The sequence below is a fragment of the Zophobas morio genome, unplaced genomic scaffold, assembly GCF_036711695.1.
Source record: "Zophobas morio isolate AGI-343-1 ecotype UQ-CSIRO unplaced genomic scaffold, CSIRO_AGI_Zmor_V1 ptg000021l, whole genome shotgun sequence".
In the NCBI taxonomy this organism is placed as follows: Eukaryota; Metazoa; Arthropoda; class Insecta; order Coleoptera; family Tenebrionidae; genus Zophobas; species Zophobas morio.
Genome location: NW_026972126.1, coordinates 25,075,391 through 25,097,892, shown reverse-complemented (window position 1 = coordinate 25,097,892; position 22,502 = coordinate 25,075,391). Strand labels below are relative to the sequence as shown.

Sequence of the window (22,502 nt, the reverse complement as noted above, 5' to 3'; positions counted from 1 at the left end):
CTTTAGACTTGTGGTGTATATACTATTTTTTTGCCCTCTCGGAACTATAGATACTAAATTTTAGATTGGAAGAAAATATTCGAAATTACCTATCTTCAATCGCGATAGTAATAAATATAGGTGTAAATAAGACGAGCCATTTTGAATTTTTCGATGTGTTTGTATTACCACTTTAAGTTAAAAAGTGTTCGGTTGTTATGGATACATTTTTTATCCCTAGGGTCAAAAAGCGCCACTTTAGTCCCGATTTACAACAAGAGGGCAAAAAATTAAGTATTCTATTCATTCAAATTTAATATGAATGCAATGATAAATCACAAGTATAATCTCATCATATTTTCCATAATTTAGATAGTATTTTTTCGAAAAAATTATGACATGACGTTATTAATTTTTGGGGAGATTTTGATTAAAAATTGCGGTTTTGCAGTTCTTGATTTAATCAATAAAATAAATTGGGCATTAAATTTTTTGCATCACCCTGTATGAGCAAATCGAAAAAATGTGAATGCAAACGGAATACTCTCAAAAATGCGCGGTAAAAAACAAAAGAAGAATGAAAAACGATACTGCAAACAAAACTCAGGCGGCAGCTCTTTGTGCTCATTGTGCCTGGCTGCAAGTCATAAATTAGTGGAACAACTTGCTAAGATAAAACTGATTCTGGCAAATGATATACTCCCTATGAAAATCGAGTTACATTAGTTTTACACTAATAATAATTAAATAATTCATTATTTAAGAGATCATCACTGAGCGAAGTTTCTATAAGCGCAACAAATTCAAAAAAGGACGTGCAAATACATATTATTAAAGAAAGTAATAATTTTAGATCGTAGTTCTCGCACATTCTGATAGTAAAGAAGTGTACTAGGACTGCAATTGGGTGTAGTACCTAGTTTAAATCTCTTGATATTATTCAGCCTTATCTTAGAAAATACTAGCTCCGCCCACCCACCCTCGATTTTCATAGGGAGTATATCATTGGCCAAAATCAGTCTTATCTTAGCAAGTACTAGCCCCGCCCACCCGCCCTGTATTTTCTTAGAGAATATGTCATCTGCCAAAATCAGTCTTATCTTATAAAATACTAGCCCCGCCCACCCACCCTCGAGTTTCATAGAGAGTATATCATTGGCCAAAATCAGTTTTATCTTAGCAAGTCCCCCACATATAAAATTTGACAACCAGCGGTCCAAAATCAGCTGGTCTCGGAAACGCTTGGCGTAGAGCGACGCCGTCGAGAATAAATGTTCAAATCAAGCCGCAAAAATATGTCTGCAAATTCGACATAAAAATGTTACTTAGCCATGCAACCTTGATTAAATCAGCGCCATCTGTAAGCGAAAGAACACAGCTTGAGACAGTTCTTAAGTTACGAGTCGGCAGTCAATTATGATTGATTAGCGTAGTTAGGGTACTTGTCGCTGTAAGGCGCAGTGTGCTATGAACAAAACAAAACAAATTTTTCAGAAACAGTCACCAAAATTGGGTTTCATTTGGAAAATGGCACCGTTTTTGATTAAACATGAAATTGTTAACAAGTTCAAAGTCAGTCAAACTGGCGATAAAATAGCCTCTAGTCATTTAGTAAGTCTTGCTAGAGATTATCGATTTGTCCTAAGCTATTGTTATTAAGAAAAAAATATACAAGATTATCCTACGTCAAACCAATATTTGTAGTTCGTACACTCCACTGGATTAAGATAACCTAACCTAATTAATCACTTTTTTACTAAAACCTTTAATTTGTCAGTAAGAATAGGTCGTTTTAAAAATTCTCTGTCCTGAGATCGTATCACCGGAAATACTAAAAATATCTTTTGGCGATATTTGTTGTATTTATAAAACCTTACGTTTATTAAAGCTCGTTAATCCGTAAAATCCCTCGAGATATAGACTGTTGCTAAGTATATAAGATTTCGTCAATATCATTATCACCGTTCCTATTTTAAGTCAACAAGCATTCTGACGCATATTAACATCAGAAAAGCTCTAAAATCGGTTTAGTGTTATAAAAAATACATTAAAGTCTTTCAAAGTCGCCTTGCAAATACCCAACGTCTTATCAGTCAGAAATATCTGTGATTTTATAAACAAACACTCCACGAAGCGGAAAAACAAAAAAATATTTGTGTTTGATTTATGCGACCGTGTACGCAATTATCGCTTTGATATACATCGTTACACAAAAACTCAATTAAAATCGTATGCATTCCTTACATATATTTCATTGTATTGTCAAAAAACTTCACATAAATATTTTTCCTTATTTTAAAACAAATAATACAAAAATAGATCTTAAGATAAGATCAAACTATGCTATAACACAGATAGTGAATTCGCTAGATCAAGCAACCCCGTTTGGAGTTGTTACCAACACACAAACTATAAACAATACACAAAAACCCAGTACAAAACATTAAAAATCAAAAACGTGACCGGAAACACGATCCTCGCCTTCCTGTCGACGTAAATAGCGACCTCTTGCGGCGTCATCTTCGTCCAAGTGAACACCTGCTCGTCACTCCCGGGAATCGAAATCGCAGTGTGGCAATTCGCGCTATCCAGCGAATCCACACTCTTATAATTCCCCTAAACCACAAACAAAATTAGTTACATAGTGTAAAACCGACTTAGTGACTTTATCAGTGTCACCAACTAAAATACTTACTTGCAGAGGCAACGGCTTCGTCGAATTCAAACTATCATTCGACTGCCCAATAGTGGCAAGACTGAGCGTGGACGCGTACCTCTGCAAATCCTCGCGGGACTTCTGTGGCATGAAGGCGCTCTTCAACACATATTTCGGTTTGGGTTTTTTCAGCTCGATGTGTTTCCTACAAATCATTATAGCAACTTTTGTTTTTATCAAAGTGGTAGAACTTACTTCCGCCGCCAGATGACATTCACGAAAGCGAATTCCGCTAGTGACAAGAAAATGAAGAAAATGACAGCGAGGAACCAAACGTCACTGGCTTTGACGTACGAGACCTTGGGGATGTCTTTGCTGACGCCTAGGTGGAGGGTTATGAAAGCGACCACCGTGGAGGCCCCCAAGGTGGCTCTCGGGGGGCCCGCGTCGGCTTGCAGCCAGAAGGTCACCCACGCGGTGAACACTAGCAGGTACGAAGGGATGAAAAAATCGAGGAGGTAGTAGCCGATGTCTCTATGGAACTTGAATTCGATGGTTAGTTTGGTGAAAGTGCCCACTGGGAGACCTGGGTATGGACCGGCGTCGCTACCTAGGTTAAACTCGGCTTTGTCCATGATGTATTCGGAGAAGTGTAGATCAGCGGCTTTGTAAAACGGGGGAGTTTGGGTCCATTTTAGGTCGACGTTGGCGGCATTGTTGGACCCTGAACACACCCAATCAAACAAAAATTGTCACATTGGTACCAACTTACAATCACTGAAGGCGATTTTGCACCGTTGGTAGTCAAACGGAAACTTTTTTAAATCCATTTGACAGTTAAATTGTACCGTCATTTTGTAGCTATAGGTAACCAATCCCGTTTTGGTTATAGAAACGACGATGTCTTTAGTCGATGTTGCTATGACCGAAGTGCCACTTTCGTCCCTCATGAGAATATTCGGCGTCCATATTTTTGCTTTCAGAGATTCGTCTCCAAGGATGATTGTTCTTTGGGGCGATGACGTTTCATAGTTGAGGTTTGAGTCGAGGTAGACGAATTGGACTGTCATATAAGACGTGAATTGCTACAATTAGGTTAGGATTTATCGTGTGAAACGGGTCGGCGCGAAATTCAAATTCTTACAGATTGGGTGGCTTCCATGTGTGTGATTTCCATGGTCACATTGATGGGCAAAGGGGTGGTGGTGTTGGGTCGCACGTACTTGTCATATCTGCAGGGGTCCGTCAGTTGCGATATAAATTGGTCTAGGGGTAGGTCGTCGCCGTTTGACAGGGTGGGACAGTCGGCGGCAGAACTACAATATTATCATCAATGTGTGTGTCACGTGACTAATGACAGTTTGACAGAGAAGACGGGTTCACACCAAACTGATTGTCCAAACTCAAATATTTGTCATTAAAACATTCCTTTGTTTCGACGTTGTAATCCGCTTCCTAATAACTAAAGATAATACGTCTTGAATTAGAATATGTGCAACTTATTATCACGTTTTGAAATCGTTGGCACTTATTTGTTAAATCAACACTCGTGAGGGTCGATTTTATCGTTTTATCCAGAAATCAGTCAAGGGAGACAAACAGACTCCACATTTGAATAACAATTTTGAAAGCTTGTGAAAACACTTGACACTTGCTGATAAAAACCGGATCGTGAATTGAATCTCGACTTCAATTAGGGTAATTTTCGTAATCGAGTACGCAAGCGAAATGGGTCAATGTTCTCCAAAAAATTGTATTTTGAATTATATAGTTGAAAAAGTTGAGTCAGAAGGTCGAGTTGTACAACGAGGAGGTACTTGAAATTGGCTCGAGTGTTTTTTTACTGAATGAAGATCACGCCCTGCACAAGTGTCCGCGTGTGGAATCCCGGTTTGAAGTCAACACGCGAGTCAGAGTTGTGTACTATGGAAATGTACACACGTTTTTCATGTCTTGTCACTTTGAAGTGTTGGCATTCAAATTCTTGACAGCTGTGTCTGATAGTGTCGACATTTTTGAGCGGAATCATTTTAAAAGTAAACACAAACTTGTTGTTGAAAAATTAACTTATATGAGTGACATCTGAAATTTTTCTACGCAAGTCAATTTAGTAAAAAATTGCCATGATCGTTGAAAATCATCAGATTTTAAGATAACGATGACGTTTTGAAATGAAAAACGCGAATACTTATTTAACCAATGTCAAAATGATTTTGTATTATTTAAAAATGAGGACATTTTTGAAAATGCTAAATCGTCGTGGTAGTCAAAAATTTCAAAAAAAAAAATCTACTGACCCATTTCCGATGCCTATTCCTCCCCCAAGGAGCAGAATTCCCAACAGCAACACTTTAGGAGAAGCCATCACACTTCATCAGACTCTTAGGAAAACTAAAGACCTCAAAGTAGCAGCCTATATATAAGCTCCTTATCGCGTCTACTTCAAAACTATTATACAGAAGCTAAATCTATTGTTTTTATCAAAATCCTATCGTACTTAAATCAATGCTCAACCAATTATCACCTGGGACAACTCATCTTAAAAACTTCCAAGGAAGATGAGAGAGGGCGTCCTTAGCAAACCACACATGTAAATAATGGCGCACCGCCTCTTCACCATATTACAATTCCGGCTTATCTTCAATCAAAAAATGCAAGCTTTGCGTCCTTATCTCCACTCGAACTCATCTCACGCTTACACGGGATGAACAAAATCCTAGAGATCATCTCAAGATGGAAAAAAAACGCAATATTGCTTTAATTATTTATTAAACATTTCATTGTCACTTAAAACAAACTTCACACTTGCGTCGTCCAAATTAAACACACTTCATTCAAACAAGAACAATGATCGATAATTACAAAAACCAACACCTATGTTTTAATATGCGGCTGCATACAATTGATAGTGTAGCTAAGAAAGTGAAGGTCTTGTAGCAGTTGCGTCAGCCGCTTGAAATGTCTCTCGGTGTACGGTAGCGCACCCTCCAACGCCCCACTCAACCCCACCGGCCTGAACTCCCCCGTCTGTAACTCCCCGATCAAAATATTCAAGACGAGTTGAGCCGAATGGCAGTTTCTGCTGTTCGTGTTCCAGTCGGTGGCGCACTTCAGCAAACTTTCCTTCTGGTCGTTGCGCAACTCCTTCACCGCGTCCGACAACCCGGTGGTGTCCCCTTTTCGAACTATCCCTTGCACGATCTTCAACACCTGCAAGGGTCTGTCGAGCCTCAAAGCCAACTTCAACGCCTTCACGAGCTCGTCGTTCTGCAGATAATTGGCTAGTTTCTGCTGCTGGAGTGTCTCCTCTTCTTGTTCCTTCAATCTTTGGAGTTTGCGTTCTTCAGTCACGTCTTTCCACTTAACCAGAAGCGAATCCGACCCTCCGGTTACGATTTCGGTTTCGTCTTTGTGTACCGCCATGGCCCAAATGCGGCCTTCGTGCGTCTCGAACGTCCCCACGCACTCCGAGGTCTTCACGCTGAAGAGTTTGAGGAGACCGTCGGCCCCCGCACTCACGATTTGCATCCCGTTGGAGATGAACGCGACTTGGAGGACGCTGGATTCGTGTCCTTCCAGAGTCTTGAGACAGTGGAGGTCGCTGACTGACCACAGTTTCACGGTACAGTCGGCCGACGACGTAAGCACGACTTGGTCCACCGGGGAGAACGCCACCGACCAGACGCCGCGTTTGTGGCCTTTGAGAGTCCCCACTAGGGTTAGAGCTTCGGTCCAGAGTTTGGCGGTTTTGTCTTGCGACGCGGTGGCGATGATTTTCCCGTTTGGGGACACCGAGACACAATTAATGTCTTTGTGGTGGGCGACTTCGGTGCTAGTGCACGTCAGGATTGTGTCGCTTTCGGGATTTGCAGGGGTTTCCCAGAGTTTGAGACAGGTGTCTTGGCTGGCGCTGAAGAAGCACGAGGTGGCGTTGTGGAAGGCGACGGACCCGACGGACGCGGTGTGACTGTGACCTACCCCGACGCACGACATGGAAGACCCGTTGAATAACCACAAGCGGATTTTGTTGTCTTTGCTCCCCGATAGCATAAGATCGGGGTTGGCTGTACTCGTGGATAAACAAAGCACGATGTCGGTGTGCCCTTTCAGCAATTGACAGTTCATAGTGGAGTCGTAGAGTTTGATGTCGAGCGAATTCGTGGCGACTGCCAGATGACTCGAGTCTTTTCGCACAAAGGCGACGTCGAGGATCTCGTCGGAAAACCCGACGAATTGTTTAAGACACACGAAGGACTTGAGATTATGTAGGATGATGTTGTGGTCGGCGGTGACTACAGCCAAAGTTTTCGACTCTTGTTGGAAGAGTAGTTTGGTGATGGCCAACCCGCCTTCGTCCGCTTTCGTCACTAGGGAGTTCTCTTGTACGTAGACTTCTTTCGCGTTAGTGACGTCCCACACTCTTACTAAGCCTCGCTCACCGGCAGACGCCACGTAAATACACTCCGGGTCGGATTTAAACCCCGGTACTTTAAACTTCTCGGGGAGTTTAACTACGACTTCCACGTTTTCGTACACCGGGATGGTCCTCAAGGGTTTTCCATGTCCGAACTCCCACAGAATCACTACTTTGTCGCGACCCGACGTCACCAAGTGCTTCTCGTTGACCAGAAGCAACGCCGTCACTTTACTGAAGTGGGCGTTGTAGGTGGTGAGGGACGCCCCTTTCGTTGCGTCCCAGGATAAAACCCGCCCGTCGTCCCCGCTTGCTAGGATCGCGTTCTCGGGGTGGAACTCCACGACGTTGACTACCCCTTGGCACCCCTTGAGACTCAGGACGCACGTTTGGTGCTCCAAGTTCCACACTCTGACGACGCCGTCAGAGCCCCCACTTGCCAGCAACTGATGGTTTAGGGTTAACCGGGCGATGGGGCCTTTGTGGATGCATTTCCACACCTTCACTAGCTCCCCTTTCGCGTTCCACAGTTTGAGCAAGCCGCTTTTGTGCGAGCTTACCAACCGTTCGCCATCAGTTGTGAAAGTGTGGATGTGGTCTGAGTCCTCGGTGTTGTCTTCGCCGATGGTCTGGGACACCGTTCCATCCTGGGTGTTCAGTAAGGATACCGAGGACGCAGTTTGGCAGTATAAAGTGTCTTTGTGCCACTCTACGTTGCCGCCGGTGTAGAAAGCACCGTGTTTTGATTCCACCTCAAATCTGTAAACAAAGAAACGTTGTTTGAAAACATGTTTTTGTTTTCTTGGATTCGGGATGAGGAAGTGTGCGATAATGAGTTGAAATAATAACGTGTTGACGAGACTAGGAATGTTTTAATTTATTCGGGGCAAATAAGAACTGCGTGCTATGGTAATTATCGAGTCGTGGTAAAAGTGCGTCTTGAAGACGATTAGATCTGGTGAAAATAGATGAACTATGACCTGGTGCATCTTCAATAGACATGATTTCATCGCAAATTATTCAAACGGGTGGCATCATCGTTGAGTTATTTGGCGTAGTGCGATTTTGCTTTACTAATATTTGTTTTGACACTTTCCGCATTTCGGGTGCTTGCAATTTTTTCTAAATTTTATAAAAACCTTAACTAATCATATACATTCCATATTGATGTGATAATTTGGTTCCACGAAAATACTAACTGATTATAATCGGTGTTGCAACTACCACTTGTTGAGAACAAAAGTTGCATTGTTTTGCTTAACTGATATTTGATGTTAATCTGCATCCTGTCAGACTTCACCCTGTGGAACGACACGTATTAATTATATTAATATTAAGTAATTACTTTTGTGGTTTATCTGGTGTCTAAAGATTAAAATATCGAGATCTGTAATTCAAAGAATTTCTCGTTTCAGTTTAGTATACCCCAGTTGCCATTGTTTGTTCCTGTGTTTCTCAATCACACGTGAAATAAAAAAATGTATAATAAAATAATCAATTACTACAACAGATATGGGTCAGAGATTGCCGATTGTTAACAGCGAACAATACGATAAAGTTGTTTAATTAAGTTAATTTGGCAATACATTGTGTATTTTTTATATATCTAGTGATATCTGGTTATGCACTTGTTTATTCTAACGCGCAAGATTTTATTACCACTGCTTGATTAAATTATACGACTTTATGGTCTGACTGACTTAAAATTAATCCTGCAAGAAAACAAGCGAAATTAAAACCGTTCGAAGTAAATAAGTTGCATTTAAAACATATCCGGTGGCATATTTAGTAATGCAATTCGTATTGAGAAAGACACATTTTATTTTGTTTTACTTTACTTATCAAGTTGCCAATATTTGTTCTTGGATAAACATAGGTATTGTCTTGTTGTTTTCGTTTTCAATTACATTTATTATACACCCAACAGCGCTCGATTCCGGTTCGAAAAAAATTATGTCGTAACTAATTCTAAATCTGAATTCTTAATAAAATCCACCATTTATTTTTTTACAATTTAGACAAGAAACTTAGAACAAATTGTACATTTTTGCAGGGAAATAAGGATTTTGCAATTATGGGGCGGAGTTCCATGTTGTGAAAAGAAGTCTACACATATTAAAACAAAAAGACAAAATGTAAGCCCGCCCACCCACCCTATCTCGATTGTGATGATTTTTTTTATTCGTCGAGAACCAAGAGGGCGGAGCTTACCTGCAAAATACTTATTTCTTGACAAGAAATTAAAAACATGTTTTTGAGTATCGTATTGTTCAAAGAATACTATAGGGCCGGTTGCATAAACGCAAATCAAATTTAATCTCTGATTAAGAACAATTGTAACTATGATAATAACAATCGTTACTATGGAGTTAATCAGAGATTAAATTTGATTTGCGTTTTGCAACCGGCCCTATGTGTATTAGGAAACAAAGGCAACATACAAACCCCGCCCACCCACCCTATCTCAATTGTGATGATTTTTATTCTTAAGAATTTAAAACACGTTTAAAATGGTAAAATTTTCTAAGCAAATATGGATTTTGCATTTAGGCTCCGCCTCTAGGTCTGCCAACGAATGAAAACTTCATTACTATTTAGATCAGGACGAATAAGGACGAAAAAGGATAATAAGGACGGAAAAGGATAATGAGGACGAAAAAGGATAATAAGGACGAAAAAGGATGATAAGGACGAAATAGGATAATAAGGACGAAAACGACAAAAAAGGACGAAAAATGACGAAGGACGAAAATGGATAATAAGGACGAAAAGAGACGAAAAATTACGACGAAGGACGAAAAAGAATAATAAGGACGAAAAGAGACGAAAAATTACGACGAAGGACGAAAAAGGATAATAAGGACGAAAAAGGACGAGAAGGAGGAAAGAGGACGAAAAATTACAGAAAAGAACGAAAAATGACGAAATAGGATAATAAGGACGAAAGAGGATAATAAGGACGACAAAAGGATAATAAGGACGAATAAGGACGAAAAAGGACGAATAAGGACGAGAGAGGATAATAAGGTCGAAAAAGGTTAATAAGGACGAAAAAGGATAATAAGGACGAAAAGGGACGAAAAATTACGATGAAGGACGAAAAAGGACGAGAAGGACGAAAGAGGACGAAAAATTACAGACAAGAACGAAACATGACGAAATAGGATAATAAGGACGAAAGAGAATAATAAGGACGAAAAAGGATAATAAGGACGAAAAAGGACGAATAAGGACGAAAAAAGGATAATAAGGACTATAAAGGACGAGAAGGAAGAAAGAGGACGAAAAATTACAGAAAAGGACGAAAAATAACGAAATAGGATAATAAGGACGAAAAAGGAGAATAAGGACGAAAAAGGACGAATAAGGACGAAAAAGGATAAGGACGAAAAAGGACGAAATAGGATAATAAGGACGAAAGAGAATAATAAGGACGAAAAAGGATAATAAGGACGAGAAGGACGAAGAAGGACGAAAAAGAACGACGAAGGACGAAAAAGGACGAAGGACGAAAAGAACGAAAAAGGACGAGAAGGACGAAAAGGACGAAAGAGGACGAAAAAGGACGGAAGAGGACGAAAAAGGACGAAAAAGGACGTAAAAGGACGAAAAGGACAAAAAAGGACGAAGAAGGATGAAAAAGGACGAAGAAGGATGAAAAAGGACGAAAATGGATAATAAGGACGAAAATGACGAAGGACGACAAAGGACAATAAGTACCAAAAAGGACCAAAAAGGACGAAAAAGGATAATAAGGACGAAAGAGGATGATAAGGACGAAATAGGGTAATAAGGACGAAAACGACGAAAGAGGACCTAAAATGACGAAGGACGAAAATGAATAAATAAGGACGAAAAGGGACGAAAAATTACGATGAAGGACGAAAAAGGACGAGAAGGACGAAAGAGGACGAAAAATTACAGAAAAAGAAAAATGACGAAATAGGATAATCAGGACGAAAGAGGATAAAAAGGACGACAAAAGGATAATAAGGACGAAAAAGGACGAATAAGGACGAGAGAGGATAATAAGGACGATAAAGGACGAGAAGGACGAAAGAGGACGAAAAAGGATAATAAGGACGAAAAAGGGCGAAAAATGACGAAGAAGGACGAAAAAGGGTAATAAGGACAAAAAAGACAAAAAGGACGAAAAAGGATAATAATGACGAAAATGGATGATAAGGACGAAAATGGATAAAAAGGACGAAAAGGGACGAAAAATTACGACGAAGGACGAAAAAGGATGATAAGGACGAAAAAGGACGAGAAAGACGAAAGAGGACGAAAAATTACAGAAAAGAACGACAAATGACGAAATAGAATAATAAGAACGAAAGAGGAGAATAAGGACGACAAAAGGATAATAAGGACGAATAAAGACGAGAGAGGATAATAAGGACGATAAAGGACGAGAAGGACGAAAGAGGACGAAAAATTACAGCAAAGGACGAAAAATAACGAAATAGGACAATAAGGACGAAAAAGGACGAGGAGGACGAAAAAGGACGAGGAGGACGAAAAAGGACGAATAAGGACGCAAAGGACGAAAAAGGATGAAAAAGGAAGAAAAAGGAAGAAAAAGGAAGAAAAAGGACGAAAAGGCCAAAGGACGAAAAAGGATAACCAGGACGAAAAAGGACGAGAAGGACGAAAAAGGACAAAAAGGACGAAAAAGGACGAGAAGGACGAAAAAGGACAAAAAGGACGAAAAAGGACAAAAAGGACGAAAAAGGATAATAAAGACGAAAAAGGATGATAAAGACGAAAAAGGACGAAATAGGATAATAAGGACGAAAACGACGAAATAGGATAATAAGGACGAAAACGACGAAATAGGATAATAAGGACGAAAACGACGAAAAAGGACGAAAACGACGAAAAAGGACGAAAAATGACGAAGAAGGACGAAAATGGTTAATCAGGACAAAAAGGGACGAAAAAGGATAACCAGGACGAAAAAGGACGAGAAGGACGAAAAAGGATGATAAGGACGAAAAAGGATGATGAGGACGAAACAGGATGATAAAGACGAAAAAGGACGAAATAGGATAATAAGGACGAAAACGACGAAAAAGGACGAAAACAACGAAAAAGGACGAAAAATGACGAAGAAGGACGAAAATGGATAATAAGGACGAAAAGGGACGAAACTGGATAATAAGGACGAAAAGGGACGAAAAATTACGACAAAGGACGAAAAAGGATAATAAGGACGAAAAAGAACGAGAAGGACGAAAGAGAACGAAAAATTACAGAAAAGAACGAAAAATGACGAACTAGGATAATAAGGACGAAAGAGGATAATAAGGACGAAAAAGGATAATAAGGACGAAAAAGGACGAGGAGGACGAAAAAGGACGAATAAGGACGCAAAGGACGAAAAAGGACGAATAAGGACGCAAAGGACGAATAAGGACGCAAAGGACGAAAAAGGATGAAAAAGGAAGAAAAAGGACGAAAAGGACAAAAGGGCGAAAAGGACGACGAAGGACGAAAAAGGACGAAGAAGGACAAAAAAGGACGATAAAGTACCAAAAAAGGACGATAAAGCACGAAAAAGGACGATAAAGCACGAAAAAGGACGATAAAGCACGAAAAAGGACGAGAAGGGCGAAAAAGGACGAGAAGGACGAAAAAGGATAAGGACGAAAAATTACGAAGAACGAAAAAGGATAATAGGGACCAATAAGGACGAAAAAGGACGATAAAGGATGAAAAAGGACGAGAAGGACGAAAAAGGATAATAACGACGAAAAGGACGAAAAAGGATAATAAGGACGAAAAAGGACGAGAAGGACGAAAAAGGACGACAAAGGATGAAAAAGTACGAAAAGACGAATAAGAACGAAAAAGGACGAAAAATGACGAAAAAGGATAATAAGGACGAAAAAGGACGAATAAGGACGAAAAAAGACGAATAGGACGAAAAAGGACGAATAAGGACGAAAAAAGACGAAAAGGACGAAAAAAGACGAAACAGACAAAAGGACGAAAAAGGATAATCAGGACGAAAAAGGATGAGAAGGACGAAAATGGACGATAAGCTCGGAAAAGGACGAAAATGGACGAAAAAGGACGAGAAGGACGAAGACGGATAATGAGGACGAAAAAGGATAATAAGAAAGAAAAAGGACGAAAAAAGATAATAAGGACGAAAATTGAAGAAAAAGGATAATAAGGACGAAAAAGGATAATAAGAACGAAAAAGGACGAAAAAGGATAATAAGAAAGAAAAAGGACGAAAAGATTGATTTTAATTTTTTCTTAATATATTTTATGTACCCAGTATTCTTTGAATAACACGATACCCAACAACATGTTTTTAATTCCTCGTAAACACATAAGGATTTTGCAGTTAAGCTCCGCCCCCTTGGCTCACGACAAATAAAAAAAATCATCACAATTGAGACAGGGTGGGTGGGTGGGGCTTATATTTTGCCTTTTTTTTTCTTAGTATGTGCAGTCATCTTTTCACAACAAGAAACTTAAAACCTGTTTAAAATGGTAAATTTGTATAGGAAAACATCGATTTTGCAATTACGCTCCGCCCCTCGGTCTGACAACGAATGAAAAATTCATCACGATTGAGATCGATATGGATGGGTGGGGCTTCTCTTTTGGTTTTCTTTTTTTAATTAATACATTTAGTTTTCTTTGTATAATAATTGGATTTTGCAATTATGGGGCGGAGCCTATTTGCAGAACGGGTATTTCCTTATACAAATTTTCCATTTTAAACATGTTTAAAGTTTCATGTTGTGAAAAGATGACTACACATACTAAGAAACGAAGGCAAAATATAAGCCCCACCCCACCCACCCTATCTCGATTGTGATGATTTTTTTTTTTTTGCTGTGAACCAAGGGGGCGGAGATTAACTGCAAAATACTTATTTCTTTACAAGGAAAACCTGTTTTTGAGTATCGTATTATTATTATTCAAAGAATACTATATATATTAAGAAAAAAAGGCAAGATTTTTTTTTTCTTAGAAACTTAAAACAGGTTTAAAATTGTACATTTTACAAGTAATGACATTAGTAAATGACAACTGCCCAATATTTTTTGAATAAAACTGTACATGGTAATTTTTTGTAGAGAAATAATAAAGATTTAAAAAAAATCATAACAATTGAGATAGGGCGGGTCGGCGGGTTTATATTTTACCTTTTTTTTTAATATGTGTGGTATTCTTTCAACACGATACTGAAAAACATGTTTGTAATTCCTCGTAGAGAAATACGGATTTTGCAAAATTAAATTAATTAAAAATTAAATTAAATTCTTGGCTCACGACGAATAAAAAAAAATCGTTTTACAGTGAAACCACCTCGATTCATGTAGCCACCTTGGCTTTGATTACACATTTTCAAAACATAACCTCAAAACAAATGTATCATACAAATTACACGAAATTACGGCAAGGGGGCACTTCCACAACATTTGAAGGTAAGGAACGTGATCAGGGGGTGTCCAATAAGGGGGCTATAAAACACTTTCAGCAAAACCGTGACTAAAAATGTAACAATTACTCATATTTCATGGACTGTATGGTAAACGCAGTTTTAAAATAATAAAACACTTACGCTTCTTTCAATTTGGCCGTAGTCATTTTCGTTTAAAGCACAATCACCCACAAAAACGAGCTTTTCGGTGCTCTAACCTCAAACTTCGTTCCACACCGAAAACATGTGCGTAACCACAGAATAGTCGAATAGTGGGAGAAGCGAACGTCAAATGAACGTGAAATGAACCACAGAATAGCGTGTTTCAGAAATCGTTCATACACGTCGTTTATTTTCACAAGCTGACGTTTCGCATTTTACAAAACAATTTCTTTATTAGTAAAGATTATAAAATTTCAACCGCAAAATCGGTTATACAACTTAGTAGCATGGACGTAGCCACGTATTTATTTATCTCTACAGTCTTCAGAAGTCGCGCTGCGCCTTTGATTAAAAGTAGGCCGCCTCCAATAGCCGCAGTAGCAAGTGCGTTGTTTGCCACATCCTCAGGACCGTTCGAACATATTGTTGCCCCTGTCATTAGCGTAAAAGTGCAGATAGTTTGGTAGGTTAACGCGGTGTCGACAATGGATGAGGCAACTTTTACACCCAACGAATACACAAGCCGTCTGAAGAAAGCGTCAGAATTGGGGTAGATATCTAAAACCAAGATCAGAAAAGATGATAGGATAATTAGGTAGTGATCAATCGTGAAATATCCAAACAAGAGTAAATCGATCACTGGTAACGCAAGAAATGTTTGAACGAGCGTTTTTAGTTTAACTACTTCGCCAAAGATAGGTTCACAGAAGACTATAGTTAATTTTATCACGTCTGATGTTTTGTTCAGCATGAAATTATAAGTAGTATAAAACGGTCTAAGCTGAGTACAGTCCGTATACGAATATATCCAAAAAAAAATCATTCCACAGGAAATCAAGTACTGTGAATATTCAAATGTGATATCTACAGGGTCGCCCAAGTGTGTACACAATTCAATCAATACTAGTCCATAGTAGAAGTACTGAAGTCCATAAGTAACGTCCAAATGAAGATAACTGCAAACGATATACGAAAAGATGATTGCATGTTTGTAAAAACTGAAAGCTTCTAGTTCAAAGTTTTTGTACGAAACATATAGCACATCTAATAAAATAATTGTAGAACCTAAATGTGGTTTATCGTTCGTGATGCAATAAAAACCATAAATCAAACTAGCAAGCCAAACAAAAAAGTCCAAGTCTTGTGGAAGTGGTGAAGAGTTGCCATACAATTTCGAAAGTTCTATCTGCCTCTCAAAAAATTCGTCACGAAGTATCTTTTGTGTACTGGGAAGGCTTAGATATTCTTTAGGTGTTACTACAAAATAAACATAGTTAATCGATTCATCTTTGGCCGCCATTTTGTGCCACGTTATTACATACTTACGTAAAATTTTTGCAATAATTTGTGCGTCGTTGGGATTCTTTTCAATTTTCTTGATCGCTTTATCTAACCACCGGCTTACATTTTTAAACGTTTTCTTGTTCACTTTCTGGTGGAATAAATTGTTTTTTTCGTTCCAGAAATACGGAATTTGCCCTTGTTTAACGTATTGTTGGTACTCCTTCAACATGTCCACAAAAACATCACTCAGAGGTCTTCTCCAGTACGACTCGGATTTGGTTAGACAAGCATGAAGAAACATTGTTTTTATGTAGTAGCTAGGGATCCAAGTGGCATTGTTTGAGTCCCTCATTTTCTGGAAGAAACGGAGTTACCCTTTTTGTGTAAATACGACTGTAGGGTAATTTTTACTTTCAATAATTTCAGTGTTGGTTTTAACGTCAGTTTATTGTCAATCATTACTCTCTCCTGTTCTTGGAAGGATAATCTCCAAAAACGTGATACGTCTGCAGAGTCTTTTGGATTTTTCGGAACGACAAAAAATTCCGGCTGAAAATAAAAAAGCAACGTAGTAGTTATGGACAACGCTCTCAAAAAAAAAAATCAAAACCTTAGAAGGGACCGGATTTCTCCGAAAACCACTCGGCCACTTATCATCTCTGAACACAAAACACGGCACCAAATCCACATCCATTTTCGTCGTAGGTGCAACAATGTGGAGCGTTAAAGCCGGCCCTGATTTACTAAACGTCACCCTCAAGCTATTTCCAGCCACAAAATTATTCAAGCTCCTCTGAACCAGACCCTCCATCCACGACAAAACTTTATCAGTATTGACATGTCTGTTGTCATCTAACAATCTTCCAAAGTTGCTATATGAAGGCAATGCTTCCGGCTGACGCATCCAAGCGTCAAGTCTATTAACTTGAAGTTGAACAAATCCGGGATAAATACTGTCCACTAGTTCCGGTTGAGCATATCGCGGCAAGTCCAACAACAAATCCAAATCGAACTCCCCAGGGTCGCCAACTTTCAAGCCATCGTAGTAACTGCCACCGTAGAAAACGCGCCTGAACATAGCGTCGAATAAAGGGTCCTGCTGTTTCATGGTGTCGATGAACCTGGGAACCACCTAACGAACACCATGAAGTTAGAAAAAAATGAATTGTAAGTCAAATCGGAGTTCGTACATCCCCGATAATTTCGTTATTCGTGTACACCATCCACTCCGGGAGATTTATAAAAGTCCTGTTTATTTCGTGCAAATTGTGCTCCATTTTTATGGTTGAAGAGTAGACTTGGTGAAATTAGCGTCTGCAACAAATTATCATTACAGTGAATTTTGTAAAAAATCGTGCGTCGATTCTGTCATGTCTAGGGAATTTTAACTGTTACCAACATAGTTGAAAAATTGGCGGAAAAAAGATAAACTTACTGTTGGCGTTGAAGTTGCCGTTGCAATTGAGTGAAAATTGTCATTTATTCAAGATTACTACAAAAATCTACCATTTTGTTTTAAGTTTCTTGTTGTCGAAATAAGTCTACACATATTAAGAAAAAAACGGCAAATTATTAGCCCCGCCCACCCACCCTATCTCAATTCTGATGATTTTTTTTATTCGTCGTGAGCCAAGGAGGCGGAGCTTATCTGCAAAATACTTATTTCTCTAATTAAAAACAGGTTTGTGAGTATCGTGTTGTTCAAAGAATACTACATATGTATATTAAGAAATAATTAAAGCCCACCTTGCCTTGATCTAAATAGTAATGAAGTTTTCATTCGTTGGCAGACTAGGGGCGGAGCCTAATTCCAAATCCAGACTTCCCTACAAAAATTTACCATTTTGAACGTGTTTTTAATTTCTAAGAATAAAAAAGATCATCACAATTGAGATAGGGTGGGTGGGCGGGGTATATATTTTGTCTTTTTTTCTTAATATACATAGCCATCTTTTCACAACAAGAAACTTAAAAATGATTAAAATGGTACATTTTTACAAGGAAATATGGATTTTGCAATTATATAACTTAATATATAATATAAGCCCACCCACCCGCCCTGTTTCAATTCTGATGATTTTTTTTTATTCGTCGTATGCCAAGGGGGCGGAGCTTAACTGCAAAAACCTTATTTCTTTACAACAAATTAAAAACATGTTTTTGAGTACTGTGTTGTTCAAAGAATACTACGTATATTAAGAAAAAAACAGACAAAATATAAACTCCGCCCACCCACCCCATCTCAATTGTGATGATCTTTACATTTTGCCTTTTTTTTTCTTTAATGTGTAGATGTTTAAAATGGAAAACTTGTATAAGGAAATATCGATTTTGAAATTAGGTTCCATCCATAATTGCAAAATCCATATTTCCTTGTAAAAATGTATAATTTTAACATTATTTTAAGTTTCTTATGAAAAGATAGCTACGTAAATTTAGAAAAAAAAAGCAAAATATTAACCCCGCCCACCCGCCCTGTCTCAATTGTGATGATTTATTTTATTCGTTGTGAGCCAAGGGGGCAGAGCTTAACTGCAAAATTCTTATTTCTCTACAAGAAATTAAAAAATGTGTTTGAGTATCGTCTTGCTAAAAAAATACTATGGATTTTAAGAAAAAATTAAAACCCACCCATACTTGCGTTGATCTAAATAGTAATTAAATTTTCATTCGTTGGTACACAAGGGGCGGAGCCTAATTGACAAATTCACACTTCCCTAAAAAAATTTACCATTTTGAACGTGTTTTAAATTTCTAAGAATAAAAAAGATCATCACAATAGAGATGGGGTGGGTGGGGGGGGTTATATTTATTTTGCCTTTTTTCTTAATTTACATAGTATTCTTTGAACACGATACTTAGAAACATGTTTTTCATTTCTTGTAAAGAAATAAGTAATTTGCAGTTAAGCTCCGCCCTTTTGGTTCTCGGCGAATAAAAAAAATCATCACAATTGAGTGAGGGCGGGTGGGCGGGTTTACATTTTGGCCTTTTGTTTTAAAACGTGTAGACTTCTTTTCACAACAAAAGAAACTTAAAACATGTTTAAAATGGAAAATTTGTATAACGAAATTTCAGTTTTGCAATTAAGCTCCGCCCCCCGATAATTGCAAAATTCATATTTCCTTGTAAAAATGTACGATTTTAACCATATTAAAATATTAACCCCGCCCACCCACCCGATCTCAATTCTGATGATTTTTTTATTCGTCATCTGCCAAGGGGGCGGAGCTTAACCGCAAAATCCTTATTTCTCTACGAGAAATTAAAAAATGTGTTTGAGTATCGCGTTGCTAAAAAAAACTATGTATATTAAGAAAAAAATAAAACCCACCCATACTTGCCTTGATCTAAATAGTAATTAAATTTTCATTCGTTAGTAGACAAGGGGCGGAGCCTAACTGAAAAATCCACACTTCCCTAAAAAAATTACCATTTTGAACGTGTTTTAAATTTCTAAGGATAAAAAAGATTATCACAATTGGGATGGGGTGGGTGGGTGGGGGGGGGTTTATATTTATTTTGGCTTTTTTCTTAATTTACATAGTTTTCTTTCAACACGATACCTAGAAACATGTTTTTAGTTTCTTGTAAAAAAATAAGTATTTAGCAGTTAAGCTCCGCCCCCTTGGTTCTCGGCGAATAAAAAAAATCATCACAACTGAGTGAGGGCGGGTGGGCGGGTTTACATTTTGGCCTTTTGTTTTAAAACGTGTAGATTTCTTTTCACAACAAAAGAAACTTAAAACATGTTTAAAATGGAAAATTTGTATAACGAAATTTCAGTTTTGCAATTAAGCTCCGCCCCCCGATAATTGCAAAATTCATATTTCCTTGTAAAAATGTACGATTTTAACCATATTAAAATATTAACCCCGCCCGCCCACCCGATCTCAATTCTGATGATTTTTTTTATTCTTCGTGAATCAAGGGGGCGGAGCTTAACTGCAAAATACTCGTTTCTTTATAACAATTTAAAAACATATTTTTGAGTACTGTGTTGTTCAAAGAATACTACGTATATTAAGAAAAAACAGACAAAATATAGACCCCGCCCACCCACCCCATCTCAATTGTGATGATCTTTACATTTTGCCTTTTTTTTTCTTTAACGTGTAGACTTCTTTTCATAAGAAGACACTTAAAACATGTTTAAAGTGGAAAACCTGTATAAGGAATTATCGATTTTGCAATTAGGTTCCATCCATAATTGCAAAATCCATATTTAATTGTAAAAATGTATAATTTTAACATTATTTTAAGTTTCTTGTGAAAAGATGGCTACGTAAATTTAGAAAAAAAAAGCAAAATATTAACCCCGCCCACCCGCCCTATCTCAATTCTGATGATTTTTTTATTCGTCATCTGCCAAGGGGGCGGAGCTTAACCGCAAAATCCTTATTTCTCTACGAGAAATTAAAAAATGTGTTTGAGTATCGTGTTGCTAAAAAAATACTATGTATATTAAGAAAAAAATAAAACCCACCCATACTTGCGTTGATCTAAATAGTAATTACATTTTCATTCGTTGGTAGACAAGGGGCGGAGCCTAACTGAAAAATCCACACTTCCCTAAAAAAAATTACCATTTTGAACGTGTTTTAAATTTCTAAGGATAAAAAAGATTATCACAATTGGGATGGGGTGGGTGGGGGGGTTTATATTTATTTTGGCTTTTTTCTTAATTTACATACAGAGTCATCAAAATTGATTGAGAGAGTTGGTAAACCTGAACTTGAATAATTTGGTTTATTAAGTTGTATAAAAATATTAGCTGTCAGATTTGAAGTTTCAAGTTTCAAATTTCAAAACTCAGTGGCGTCTTTTTTCGACTTTTTTTTTTAGTAAAAACATTAGTTGTCAGATTTGAAGTTTCTAATTTTTGTCACGCCACTGAATTCATTGCCATATAACCTTAAACAAATCTGTCATAAGGTTGACAAACTTCACGACAAAAACAGGGGGTACCAACTCTCTCAATCAATTTTGATGACCCTGTAGTTTTCTTTGAACACGATACCTAGGAACATGTTTTTAATTTGTTGTAAAAAAATAAGTATTTAGCAGTTAAGCTCCGCCCCCTTGGTTCTCGGCGAATAAAAAAAATCATCACAATTGAGTGAGGGCGGGTGGGCGGGTTTACATTATGGCCTTTTGTTTTAAAATGTGTAGACTTCTTTTCAAACAAGAAACTTAAAACATGTTTAAAATGGAAAATTTGTATAATGAAATATCAATTTTGTAATTAGGCTCTCCCCCCCATAGTTGCAAAATCCATATTTCCTTATAAAAATGTACGATTTTAACCATATTAAAATATTAACCCCGCCCACCCACCCTATCTCAATTCTGATGATTGTTTTTATTCGTCGTGAGCCAAGGGGGCGGAACTTCAACTGCAAAATCCTTATTTCTTTACGAGAAATTGAAAAAATGTTTTTAAGTATCGGGTTGGTAAAAAAATATTATGTATATTAAGAAAAAAATCCTTATTTCTTTACGAGAAATTGAAAAAATGTTTTAAAGCATCGGGTTGGTAAAAAAATATTATGTATATTAAGAAAACATTAAACCCAAAGATTAAGCCCCACCCACACTTGCCTTGATCTAAATAGTAATGAAGTTTTCATTCGTTGACAGAGTAGGGGCGGAGCCTAATTGCAAAATCCACACTTCCCTACAAAAGTTTACCATTTTGAACGTGTTTTAAATTTCTAAGAATAGAAAAGATCATCACAATTGAGATGGGGTGGGTGGGCGGGGTATATATTTTGTCTGTTTTTTTCTTAATATACATAGTATTCTTTGAACAACACAATACTCAAAAACTTGTTTTTAATTTGTTGTAAAGAAACGAGTATTTTGCAGTTAAGGTCCGCCCCCTTGATTCACGACGAATAAAAAAAAAATCATCACAATTGAGTGAGGGTGGGTGGGCGGGTTTACATTTTGCCTTTTTGTTTTAATATGTGTAGACTTCTTTTAACAACAAGAAACTTAAAACATGTTTAAAATGGAAGCTTAATTGTAAAATCCTTCTTTTTCTATGAGAAATTACAATGTGACATATGTTCTCTAATTGTGTTATACAGAGAAAACTAAATCTATTAATTATTAAAAAGAAAACTAAAAGAGAAGCCCCACCCATCCGTCTCGATCTCAGTTGTGATGAATTTTTCATTTGTTGTCAGACCGAGGGGCGGAGCCTAATTGCAAAATCATGGTTTTTATGTAACAACGGCAACGTCAACGGTGAACAGCAACGTCAGCGGCAAGCTTATAAATCGACCTTTATGTACATCACCTCTAAGAACACATTTCGGATAATGTTCCAAAAGAAAATTAAAATAATAAACAGTAACGAACCATGCAATATGGGGCCACCACTGGTTGTGCACAAATTTTTGCTAATTTATTATTATCTAGTTGCCATCGATAAATGACAGCTGACATAGCCACAAGGTGTGGCTACAAGTCCAGAGGTCGGTTCATTTTATCCGTGCTTAAAAATAAAAAACCATCTAGTGTATTCCTGGTTGCGCACCCATCGACCATTGCCC

General features: G+C 37.9%; 3 protein-coding genes across 7 annotated transcripts; all 3 read right to left on the bottom strand.

Annotated features, from left to right (window-relative positions):
• Positions 1 to 2,213: 2,213 nt before the first annotated feature.
• LOC135132100 (pH-sensitive chloride channel 2-like) lies at positions 2,214 to 5,107 on the bottom strand. 2 transcript variants are annotated; one of them, XM_064060033.1, is made up of 6 exons: positions 4,933 to 5,107; positions 3,780 to 3,951; positions 3,408 to 3,720; positions 2,891 to 3,359; positions 2,675 to 2,840; positions 2,214 to 2,595 (listed from the first exon to the last, which is right to left on the bottom strand). In XM_064060033.1, the coding sequence occupies exons 1-6, from the start codon at positions 4,998 to 5,000 to the stop codon at positions 2,389 to 2,391; spliced, it is 1,395 nt and encodes a 464-aa protein (XP_063916103.1). In that variant the 5' UTR covers positions 5,001 to 5,107; the 3' UTR covers positions 2,214 to 2,388. The 2 variants fall into 2 exon arrangements, with proteins under 2 accessions (XP_063916103.1, XP_063916104.1); XM_064060034.1 differs by having other exon boundaries at positions 3,780 to 4,097; positions 4,933 to 5,033.
• A 280-nt stretch (positions 5,108 to 5,387) lies between these two features.
• On the bottom strand, positions 5,388 to 14,770 carry LOC135132099 (transducin beta-like protein 3). Its single transcript, XM_064060032.1, has 2 exons — positions 14,638 to 14,770; positions 5,388 to 7,808 (listed from the first exon to the last, which is right to left on the bottom strand). The coding sequence occupies exons 1-2, from the start codon at positions 14,661 to 14,663 to the stop codon at positions 5,510 to 5,512; spliced, it is 2,325 nt and encodes a 774-aa protein (XP_063916102.1). The 5' UTR covers positions 14,664 to 14,770; the 3' UTR covers positions 5,388 to 5,509.
• A 94-nt stretch (positions 14,771 to 14,864) lies between these two features.
• Positions 14,865 to 22,412, bottom strand: LOC135133046 (cyclic GMP-AMP synthase-like receptor). 4 transcript variants are annotated; one of them, XM_064061291.1, is made up of 6 exons: positions 22,309 to 22,412; positions 17,133 to 17,256; positions 16,553 to 17,074; positions 16,354 to 16,491; positions 15,985 to 16,297; positions 14,865 to 15,915 (listed from the first exon to the last, which is right to left on the bottom strand). In XM_064061291.1, exons 2-6 carry the CDS (start codon positions 17,217 to 17,219, stop codon positions 14,903 to 14,905), a joined length of 2,073 nt encoding a protein of 690 aa, XP_063917361.1. In that variant the 5' UTR covers positions 17,220 to 17,256; positions 22,309 to 22,412; the 3' UTR covers positions 14,865 to 14,902. The 4 variants fall into 4 exon arrangements, with proteins under 4 accessions (XP_063917361.1, XP_063917363.1, XP_063917362.1 ...); XM_064061293.1 differs by having other exon boundaries at positions 14,865 to 15,216; positions 22,309 to 22,411; XM_064061292.1 differs by having other exon boundaries at positions 22,247 to 22,335.
• Positions 22,413 to 22,502: the final 90 nt, after the last annotated feature.